The sequence below is a fragment of the Bos taurus genome, chromosome 3, assembly GCF_002263795.3.
Source record: "Bos taurus isolate L1 Dominette 01449 registration number 42190680 breed Hereford chromosome 3, ARS-UCD2.0, whole genome shotgun sequence".
NCBI lineage: Eukaryota > Metazoa > Chordata > Mammalia > Artiodactyla > Bovidae > Bos > Bos taurus.
The window spans coordinates 74,409,045-74,421,307 of record NC_037330.1 but is presented as its reverse complement, the minus strand read 5'-3'; the positions used below and the strand labels follow the sequence as shown (position 1 = coordinate 74,421,307).

Below are 12,263 nucleotides of genomic sequence, written 5' to 3'. Positions count from 1 at the left end.
ACTGTAATGACGGACTTAAACCTTTGTCCTCACATTGTTCCAGAGAATTATTGCATATTTCTTTAACCCTATGTGGTCAGATAAGTGAATAACTATGCTAGTGATGAGGTAGAATATAGGCAGATTCAGTGCTTCTCTAGGGGATCTTCAGTTCAGCCTGTGAAATCCTTAAATGTGTTAATATCCAGAGATAACAAAAAGGCTTACTTAATTGCTAAATGCATTGTTATGAGGCAAGACCAGATGCTAGCATCACATAAAACCTTTGTGTGATTAATACTTTAAGTACAGATGATTGAGTATAGCAGTTGTATATAATAAGATTAATATATCTTAAGCTATCCGTTATAGAGAGAGCTCACGGGGAAGACCGTCATTTTAATTGCTAAAAGTAGAGGGAGGGAAAGGTCAGGTGGTAATAGAGCACATCTGAATTTCATCTTTCTTGACAAAAATTTTCTATGATTTCTATAAACATTCTTTTCTTTTATTTATAGCATGCATTTCTCTTTATCTTATGTCTAATGATCTGCATTCTTCCCAGTAACTCAAGTATCGTTATTCTTCATTTTGAATTTGACTCTATAGAAATTCTCTGAGGGTGCTGTCACCTGTTAAATTTTAAGAGGGTGTTACACTTTCTTAAAGTTGTATTAGGTGATGGGTTCTTAATACTATTATAGGGCAGAAAAGTCTAAGAACAAAGGATAAATTCTTAAGAGGGCCTTAATCAATTGTGTCTCTTCCCTGGGGTGAGGTAGGTAGATTATTCCATTAGAACAGATACCAATGTTCTGCTCAACCAAGCTCAAATGACATGGTTAGCAATATGGAACTAACCACTGATTATCTCATTGTATTACTCTTTTATTAAAAAATGATTTACATTATTCTAGTGTTTACTCCTTGGAAGGAAAGTTATGACCAACCTAGATAACGTATTAAAAAGCAGAGACATAACTTTGCCAACAAAGGTCCGTCTAGTCAAGGCTATGATTTTTCCAGTAGTCATGTATGGATGTGACAGTTGGACTATAAAGAAAGCTGAGTGCTGAAGAATTGATGCTTTTGAACTCTGGTATTGAAGAGCCTTGAGAGTCCCTTGGACTGCAAGGAGATCCAACCAGTCCATCCTAAAGGAGATCAGTCCTGGGTGTTCATTGGAAGGACGGATGTTGAAGCTGAAACTCCAATACTTTGGCCACCTGATGCGAAGAGCTGACTCATTTGAAAAGACCCTGATGCTGGGAAAGATTGAAGGCAGGAGGAGAAGGGGATGACAGAGGATGAGATGGTTGGATGGCATCACCGACTCAATGGGCATGGGTTTGGGTGGATTCTGAGAGTTGGTGATGGACAGGGAGGCCTGGCGTGCTGTGGTTCTTGGGGTGGCAAAGAGTCGGACATGACTGAGTGACTCAACTGAACTGAACTGAGTGTTAATTTAAATGTCAACATGCAAACTTAATGACCCAGTGAACACAAATATTCACCATGATTATATCAAAATTTAGGGTCTGTAGTTAATATTCTCCACATTTTCTTGACCTTCTGGTTATATGACATAAGTCAAATATAGGAAAAAGTCCTAAGCCAGTATGTTTGGTTTGGTTGTCAGGTTCAGAAAGAAGAGAATAATGACAATGGATTTTGCTTAAGCCTGAGTAATTCCCAGCCCTCTTGGGGTGCTGCATTATATTTGAACTGACTTTTTCATTCCATTATACATTTCATCCTTCTTACACTCCAGGCTCTTGGAATTTGGTGAAAAAAGCATGGTAATTCAGGGCCCAGCTTATCCCTGAGTAAGTTCTATGGTTTGATTTGTCTGAAATGCTTGTGTGTCTTCATCCAAAAATACTTATACTATGCCCTAACTATACAAATGGAAACATTTGTATAGATCAAACACTGGGATACATCAGTGATTTAAATAAAGATTTTAGCTTTTGTAGGTTATGCATTCTAGCAGGGGAAGGCAGAGAATAAACAATAAGCATAATAAAAAGTAGATTTTATAGAGTGCTGCTGCTGCTGTTCAGTAGCTAAGTTGTGTCTGACTCTTTGTGACCCCATGGATTGTAGTATGCCAGGCTCTATGGGGTTCTCCAGGCAAGAATACTGTGATAAATGTACTTAAAAAACAAAAGGAGCCTGGTAGGGAGAATCGGTAATAGAGTCACTACGGGGCAGTGAGGAAAAATGTAGAGGTTGCAGTTTTAAACGAGGTGGTCAAGATAAGCCACAGTGAGAAGACATTTGAGCACAGTTGAAATAGATATAAAAAGTCAGTCCATACACATAATTGGGAGAAAAGACATTCAGGGAGGGAGAACAGCTGGATTCGTTGCCCTAAGTCAGGAGAATGTCTACCATGTTTGAGCAACAGGGATGGTTAGAGTGGATGGAGTGATAGACCCCAACGTGAATATGTGAATGTCTTCTAACGCTCAACACAATCCTATGGATGGAAGGATTGGATATAGTTATCTCACAACATAATGAAAAAGGAACCAATAACTACTGAGCACCGACCTTATGCTTTTTAATTTCATCTTTGCATAAATCTGGGCTTCCCTTGTGGCTCAGCTGGTAAAGAATCTGCCTACAATGCGGGAGACATGGGTTTGATCCCTGGATTGGGAAGATTCCCTGGAGAAGGGAACAGCTACCCACTCCATTATTCTGGCCTGGAGAATTTCATGGACTGCTTATAGTCCATGGGGTCTCAAAGAGTTGGACACAACTGAGTGACTTCACTTCACTTTCATAAATCTATTGAGGTCCTTATTACAATCACCATTTTACAAATTAGGGTGATAACACATAGATAGGTTACAAGACCAAGGCTACAAAGCTATTAAATAATGGGGCTGAGATTTAATCCCTTCAAATCCTGAACTCTCTCAGCTACACCATCCAACCTCACTAGTATTCATGGCTTTCAAGTTCAGTTTTCAAACAAAGCAGCCAAAACTATCTAAGGGTTACTAAAACCCAGGTCCAGGGCTAGCACATAGTGTCATATTGGCTACTGGGGTCAGAAGTGATGGTGACTCCCACTTGTTGTTTCTCATTTGCTTATTTCCCAGCTCTCTTTGCCTGTTTATAGCAAGAGAAACTGTTGAAGGTGACCTCAGTATTGCTCATAGACATCAAGAGTTGTAGTCACTGTGTAAAACAACCAGCCAAACAGAGCTATATGATCAGTCTCTTTGTCCCAGTTAAGGTCCCCTTTGGGTCACATTCCTGAGCAGTCATCTGATAACACTGACTTCCTCTTCCCAGCATGGAACTACCAGGAGCAGTCAGCTGGGCTAAAGTTGTCAAGGTCATAAGCAACTCTGCCCCCAGGTAGAAGATATGAGTCATTTGGGGAGGAAAGTATGCCCATTTTGACACCTCAAGATGACTACAGATCAAGGCCCCCTTTGAAACTCCTGGGCATCTAAAAAGCACTGTTTATAAACCTCTGGCTCCTAATGAGTCATGATTAGATTTAATAGGAAGACTTACCCTACAGGGAAAAACAATAAAATCTACTGGTGTTGTTCCAGAGAAATACCTGAGCTTAATAAGATCTTGCACATAATTCTGATGAAGAGTCGATGTCCCCAATGATCAGAATAGCTAAATCAACAGAATGTTTGCTGAAGTTCTGCTGTAGCACGTCCTATTGGTATGTGACCCCTTTTATTAATGACTGCAGCAATGATAATACAATAATAGTAGCAAATATTTATGGGATGCTCACTTTGGGCCAGACACTATTCTAAGCACTTTGTAAGAACAAATGTATTGAATTATGGTAGAAAATTCTGAAAAATATGTGTTATTGTCTTCAATTTATAGATGAGAAAACTACAGTGCTGAGACATTCTTGTCCCAGGTCACGTGGCTGTTAAGCACTAAAACTTTTCAGTATGGGTCCAAGTTGATACTAACACATTGGAGGAGCTAAATAAATATTGATTTTGGTTTCTTTTCTGTTTGTGGACCTATTGAGCAGTCTTGGCTGGATTGGGAGGAAATGTAGATCATCTTATTTTCTACTCAATGGCTTCTATCTCCCAGAACCTTCCAGAACGTGGGCCCTCCTGCCTAGTGGCAGGCACTGGTGTTTTGGCACTGCTGTCTGTCCTAGAGTCTACTGCAAAGTCACAGACTGTACTCCTTCAGGAATATTGGAGGAGGCACTATTATTTCTCAGTAAGAGCCTGTAGGATTTTCACAAGGATAATTGATATGTGTGAAGGGCCACAACTATAAAAACTGCCACTTTTTATAGTTCTAAGAAGTATGGTGAGACAAAAATGACAGTTAGGAATTTTAGTTGTCTCATTAATATAGGCTTGTTTCTTTAACAGATAAATTATTAGAATATTTGAGGATAAAAACACAAGTTCTAAATTTTGTTAATTTAAGGAAGAAAGAATTCAAAACTTTAGTCATAAGTAAATTATTGCCTAGTGTATACAAAGACTTAATACAAATATTTATGAACTGGTTGGTTAAATAAATGATATTAAGCTCATGGTGCTAAATTAATAGCAGATAAAAGTAGACCAAATTTACTTGGAAATAAAAACTTTTGGAAAATGTTACAGAGTATGAAGCTTGCCTGCCGCTTCTTATATTGACCATTCATGAGAATGGTTTCAATTGTATATCAGGGATTGAGAATTTGGGGTAAAAGTTACAACCTGAAGCTAGTATAAATATTACATTTATCATTAAAATGAACGAAAAACTTTGGGACAGATGAGGCACAAAGCCACCAAGGTAATTAACTTCTTTTTTTTTCAGTGTGATATAGGCTGAACAGAATGAAAAATAATAATAATGAATTTTTAATACTAGTGATTATTATTTTAATAATTTAATATTGTTGATATTATTATTAAATAATAATAAGGAATTTTTTCAAATATAATTATTAGCCTCTTGCACTGTGCATTGAGAAAAACCCTAATCTAGGGCTTCACTTTTTGAGCTAAATAAGAATCTATCAATTTCCTAAGCAAATTCCCTCATGGTGCAAGTATAAACTAATGAAATCAAGAGAGTTTTTAAGCCTTCCTCCAACATATTTCTATTAAAATAACTAGGAGGCCTGGAATTCTGAAGAATGTTTGTCATCTTTCAAATAAAATCACACATTTTTGACAATCTTAAACATCACATGCTAGTATTTTTTCTGTTTAAATCTGAGTCATTCAGAATCTAAACATTACTTTTAGATTATAGCTCTGCTTTAGATTAAAAAATCATGTTGGATTCAAACTTGGACTGGATACATTATCTCAAGTTGCTTGTTTCTTCCACAAATATTATTGCAATTAACCCTCATGATTGTTCCATGCATTTGCCTATAAAAAGAAAATTGTTTTAGATTGTGAAATACAGTTGAATGTTATCATCATCTGTGGTCTTTTATTCTCAAATGTTAAAATATTACTTCTTTAAGAACTTCAGTAAGAAGAAAACAAAATTGGAGGCTTTATTCATGAAACCAAAAAGATGTCTATGTTTAAAAATAAAATGAAAAATAATGAAACGTTTAAATTGTGATCCAAATTATTAACTCTAAGCATTTCAGATCAGATCAGATCAGTCGCTCAGTCATGTCCGACTCTTTGCGACCCCATGAATCGCAGCACGCCAGGCCTCCCTGTCCATCACCAACTCCCGGAGTTCACTCAGACTCACGTCCATCGAGTCAGTGATGCCATCCAGACATCTCATCCTCTGTCGTCCCCTTCTCCTCCTGCCCCCAATCCCTCCCAGCATCAGGGTCTTTTCCAATGAGTCAACTCTTCGCATGAGGTGGCCAAAGTACTGGAGTTTCAGCTTTAGCATCATTGCTTCCAAAGAAATCCCAGGACTGATCTCCTTTAGAATGGACTGGTTGGATCTCCTTGCAGTCCAAGGGACTCTCAAGAGTCATCCCCAGCACCACAGTTCAAAAGCATCAATTCTTCGGCGCTCAGCCTTCTTCACAGTCCAACTCTCACATCCATACATGACCACAGGAAAAACCATAGCCTTGACTAGACGAACCTTTGTTGGCAAAGTAATGTCTCAGGTGCCTTTATTTCTCTAGTTTATTTAAGAGAAGAGCCAAAAAAAAAGATAGAAAAGTGAAAGACAACAAAGAAAGTCTCTGATCTGCATATTTTAACTACATGTCAGTATTTAAAACAGCCTTGCTCAGACTTACAAGCTTATAGAATCTTCTGGAGGAATTTATGCATTATTATCAGTATTGTGTATGGAGGCAATATGATAATATGATCTGGTATATCTTAGAAACTTATTTTTTTCCAGACTCATTATGACATCTACCCATTTCAATAAATTGACATTGTCACCTCAACTGTTTTATTTTGCAATAATATCAAATTCTCATATCATTACATGGTCTATGTATATAAAATAATTAGAATTTCTTTTCATATCATCCTTATCATAATTTATCACACACCTAACATTTTGTTTACTGCATTTACCAAACTTGCAAGATCCTGATAAAGACATGGAACAGGAAAGGTCCAGAAAGAGGAGAAGCATAAGAGACATGCAGGAAAAAGGAAAAACACTATTTGTCATTAATAAAGAATATGATCCTGACAATTAGGTTGTCATAAAGGCAGAATACTTCTGCTCTTAACATCTGTTGGCATGAGAGTCAATGCTTCAGAAAGAAAGGGTGTTTCATGAAGAAATTTAAGTGATGGTCATGGAAGTGACAGGAGGTTAGAGATGGAGATCTGGGAAAATGAATAAGTTAGTATGCTCCCTGTTTCCAAAGATGTTTCCATGGGCAGAGTCTGAGCTGTTGGGAGAGAAGGGGTTATTGAGATAAAGACAGAGATAGCAGCACAGGTAGAGTTACAAAGAGAGAGGATACACAGAAGACCTTAGAATAATCTGTTGTACTCAATAAAAACACTAAAAAAGCATTATTATCCAGAACATATTTTAAAAACTCTCACAAGCCATTACGAAACTGAGACATAACTCAGGAGAAACTGTCAATTTTATTGCCGGACATCATGGAAGAAAACTAAAGTATCAGTAAGATTTGGAAAGATTTCAACCTCACATCTTGATCAGGAAAATGTAAAATAAATTAGCAATGAGACACCATTTCATACCTACAAGGATGTGAAAAATTAAAGCATCACAAACATCAGTATGGACACACATGAGGGAAACCCTCATAAATTGCGCGTAGAAGATGCACGTGCCCTTTAATCCAGCACCTTCACGCCTAGGTATCTATCTTAGAGAAAGATCCGCATCTATCATGCAGATGTGCACAAGTAAACATGTATACAGATGATTTTTTTTTACAGTGAAATGAAATAATTTTCCCTTGGCAGGGGACTGACAAATTATATTTTCTTCAAACTATAGTATGCACTACAGCAGTTAAAAGTAACAATTTAGAGCTTCATGTTTCAACATGGATAAATATCAAGAAATACAACTTTGAGTGAAGAAAACCAAGTAGCAAATCATACATATAATATGAAAACAGATATGTAGATATTGTAAAGTCACAGAAAAGTATACATATTTAATGGATGCATATACATGTAGTAAAAGTACAAAGCATGCGTGGTAATAGGACGTAGCAATCTCCGGATGGGGTTAACCTCTGGAAATGGGTATAGGAGAGAAAATGGAATGGGTTGGGATGTGGGGTGTTTTTGCAGTATTTTCTCTCTTCAACGAAAAGAAAGTTGAAGAACTTCCAATAATGTGATCTTGACAGCAAGATTGGTTTTTAACCTCCCAAAAATTCCTCCTGAAAAATAAACGAATCAATTAGGATAGAAAATGATACCCGTTGATACACCAAACCCATTTGATACCTGTTGACAGTATCAAAATAAAACTAGAAAGTAAGACATTTCCATAAACTTCAGATTATGAACCCAAATGATAAATCACCTACAGCAGTAGAACAATAACATGATCAAAGTTCAGTGGCAGGAATAGTGAGAAATGAATGAGGACAACCTCAGTACTCCACAAGCTCCAGGTTCAAATACTTTGTTAGTAAATATCCACTTCTGAGAAGAGAACACTCTGTATTCTGGGAATACAGAAAACTTGGAAGCAGATTTGAGAATGAGCAGTGAAACGGAAAAACCCCAGGGTCTGCAATTTGCAAATGAACCTAAACAATGGCACGCAAGCATTACAAAATCAAAGTTCTGAGCTCGTTTCAATTTGTAATTAAAGGACCGTATGATTAAGTCGCCAGTTGTTGTTCAGTTGCTGTTGTGTCCGACTCTTTGCGACCACATGGACTGCAGCATGATCCCAGATGTCCTTCACCACCTCTCAGAGTTTGCTCAAAATCATGTCCATTGAGCTAGTGATGCCATTCAACCATTTCATCACCTATCATTCCCTTCTCCTACTGCCTTCAGTCTTTCCGAGCATCAGGGTCTTTTCCAGTGAGTCAGTTTTCCCCATTAGGTGGCCGAAGTATTGGAGCTTCAGCTTCAGTATCAGTCCTTTCAAGGAATATTCAGGATTGATCTTCTTTAGGATTGACTGGTTGGATCTCCTTGCAGTCCAAGGGACTCTCAAGAGTCTTCTCCAGCACCACAGTTTGAAGGCATCAACTCTTTGGCACTCAGGCTTTTTGATTGTCCAGCTTTCACATTCTGGATTTCTCTCTTTACTTCCTTGCTCTGTCATTAAACTTATAAATGGAAGTTAACTGGTGACAGACTCTATTTTCTTGGACTCCAAAATCAATGCAGATGGTGACTGCAGCACTGAAATTAAAAGACACTTGCCCCTTGTAAGAAAAGCTATAACCAACCTAGACAGGATATTAAAAAGCAGAAACATTACTTTGCTTACAGTTCAGTTCAGTTCAGTTCAGTAGCTCAGTTGTGTCTGACTCTTTTCAACCCCATGAATCGCAGCAGGCCAGGCCTCCCTGTCCATCACCAACTCCCAGAGTTTACTCAAACTCATGTCCAACGAGTCGGTGATGCCATCCAGCCATCTCATCCTCTGTCGTCCCCTTCTCCTCCTGCCCCCAATCCCTCCCAGCATCAGGGTCTTTTCCAATAAGTCAACTCTTCGCATGAGGTGGCCAAAGTTTTGGAGTTTCAGCTTTAGCATCAGGTCTTCCAATGAACAGTTGGGACTGATCTCCTTTAGGATGGACTGGTTGGACCTCCGTGTAGTCTAAGGGACTCTCAAGAGTCTTCTCCAACACCACAGTTCAAAAGCATCAATTCTTAGGAGCTCAGCTTTCTTCACAGTCCAACTCTCACATCCATACATGACCACTGGAAAAACCACAGCCTTGATTAGATGGACCTTTGTTGACAAAATAATGTCTCTGGTTTTTAATATGCTGTCTAGGTTGGTCATAACTTTCCTTCCAAGGAGTAAGCGTCTTTTAATTTCATGGCGTAATCACCATCTGCAGTGATTTTGGAGCCCAGAAAAATACAGTCTGACACTGTTTCCCCATCTATTTCCCATGAAGTGATGGGACCAGATGCCATGATCTTCGTTTTCTGAATGTTGAGCTTTAAGCCAACTTTTTCACTCTCCGCTTTCACTTTCATCATGAGGCTCTTTAGTTCTTCTTCACTTTCTGCCATAAAGGTGGTGTCATCTGCATATCTGAAGTGATTGATATTTCTCCCAGCAATCTTGATTTCAGCTTGTGCTTCTTCCAGCCCAGCGTTTCTCATGATGTACTCTGCATAGAAGTTATATAAGCAGGGTGACAATATACAGCCTTAACGTACTCCTTTTCATATTTAGAACCAGTCTGTTGTTCCATGTCCAGTTCTAACTGTTGCTTCCTGACCTACATACAGGTTTCTCAAGAGGCAGGTCAGATCTCTTTCAGAATTTTCCACAGTTTATTGTGATCCACACAGTCAAAGGCTATGGCATAGTCAATAAAGCAGAAATAACTGTTTTTCTGTAACTCTCTTGTTTTTTCCATGATTCAGCAGATGTTGGCAATTTGATCTCTGGTTCCTCTGCCTTTTCTAAAACCAGCTTGAACATCTGGAAGTTCATGGTTCACGTATTGCTGAAGCCTCACTTGGAGAATTTTGAGCATTACTTTACTAGCGTGTGAAATGAGTGCAATTGTGTGGTAGTTTGAACATTCTTTGGGACTGAAGTTCCATATAGTCAAAGCTATGGTTTTTCTAGTAGTCACATATGCATGTGAGAGCTGGACTATAAAGTAAGCTGAGCAATGAAGAATTGATGCTTTTCAACTGTGTGTGTGGTGTTGGAGAAGACTCTCAAGAGTCCCTTGGACTGCAAGGAAATCAAACAAGTCAAATCTAAAGGAAATCAGTCCTGAATATTCATTGGAAGGACTGATGCTGAAGCTGAAGCTCCAATATTTGGTCACCTGATGCAAAGAGCCAATTCATTAAAAGAGATCTTGATGGTGGGGAAGATTGAAGGCAGTAGGAGAAGGGAACGACAGAGGACGAGATGGTGGATGACATCACTGACTGTATGGACATGAGTTTAAGCAAGCTGTGGGAGATGGTGAAGGACAGGGAAGCCTGGCATGCTGCAGTCCATGGAGTCACAAAGAATCAGACATGACTGAGTGACTGCACAAATTGATTTCAGCCATGGAAAAACCATAACTTTGACTACATGGACCTTTGTGGCAAAGCAATGTCTCTGCTTTTTAATATGCTGTCTAGGTTTGTCATTGCTTTTCTCCCAAGCAGCAAGCATCTTTTAATTTCATGGCTGCAGTCTCTGTCCATGGTGATTTTGGAGCCCAAGAAAATAAAGTCTGTTGCCAGTTAATTTCCATTTATAAGTTAAATGACAGAACAAGGAAGTAAAGAGAGAAATCCAAAATGTGAGACATTTTATAGGACAAAGAATCCAGTTTGTACAAGGCAGTGTCTGGAGGGGGAAAAGAGAGGTGAGACACTTCTCTGAGTGTAAAGGAACTTAGAGACATAATCAAATTAAAGTGGGAACCTTGTTTACATCTTGATTAAACAAACTGAGGCAGAAGATAGATAGATGGGACCCAGGCTGAACAGTCTATCCCTGTGGACAGAAGCTCCATAATAGCAGAAACTCCATAAAAGCAGGATGAAAGAAGGGTGGGTCCTGCTTAGATGAGAGATGAAAATCTGCATATTCCTCATTTTCAGTTAAGGAGATCTCCCTGACTACACATGCACAGAAAGTTTCCTTGGAGGTCAAAAGAGAGGGGCGTGTCACCTAATAGTAAGTGATGCGGCTACTCATAAGCCTCATAAACCAAGATAGAATCCATCTTGGTTAAGACATGCACACAAACACACAGGAAGACCCTGAGATATACCAAATATGAACTCAGAACCAGGCAAAGCAAGATTTCCTTGGTCAGAGGAAACTCGGAAAAAATGCCCCATAAAAGTAATTCAAACTACCAAGAGGGTGCGAGTGTGTCTGAACCCGCCTGTGTGTCTATCCACACTTACTGTACTCTTTCTCCTCCCAATAAACACTTGTCTCACTTCTTTCTGTCTCTATATGGAAATTAATTTCTACACAGCTGACAGGCCAGCCTCTTGCCCCTGGCCACTGCCCTTGGTGGTCTAGTGGTTAGGATTCAGCACCTTTCCCTGCCACTGCCCAACCTCAGTCTCTGGTAGGCATCGAGATCCTGCTTCAATTCACTATAGGATGAGACCAGCTGAGGTGAAAACAAATAAACACATTTTGGAGGCAATTTGTGCACTTGACGTTGGACTAGGTATGAGATGATACCAAAGAAATAGTGCCAATTTTATTATGAATGAGAATAATATTGTGATTTTGTTAGAAAATGCCCATAAATTTTAGAAAACCATACTGAGTCATGTAGGGGTAAAATTATGCTGTGTGATATTTGCTGTAAAATGCACCAAGAAGAAAAACAGAAAAGCTGTTTAAAAAATGGGTCAAGTTGGTGGTTCAGACAGTAAAGAATTTGCCTTCAATGCAGGAGACCCAGATTCGATCCTGGGTCGGAAAAGAGTTGGACAGGACTAGTGACTGATACTTTTACTTCCATACAAAGCCAGTCATCAAAACAGCGTGGTGCTGGCATACAAACAGGCATATTAAGTTAATGGGATAGAATAGAGAACCCAGAAACATACCCTTGCACATATAGTCAAATAATCTTCAACAAAAGTGACAAGATGACACAATGAGAGAAAGAACAGTTTTTTCAACAAATGATGTTGAGAAAA

At 38.8% G+C, this 12,263-nt stretch overlaps 1 protein-coding gene across 1 annotated transcript in view; it reads right to left on the bottom strand.

Annotated features, from left to right (window-relative positions):
• Positions 1-7,021: 7,021 nt before the first annotated feature.
• PTGER3 (prostaglandin E receptor 3) overlaps positions 7,022-12,263 on the bottom strand; it is a 228,623-nt gene continuing 223,381 nt past the window's right edge. The window contains exon 3 of the mRNA XM_005204443.5: positions 7,022-7,813. Within this exon, the coding sequence (XP_005204500.1) occupies positions 7,793-7,813 (21 nt within the window). The 3' untranslated portion in view covers positions 7,022-7,792. The remainder of the gene's footprint in view (positions 7,814-12,263) is intronic.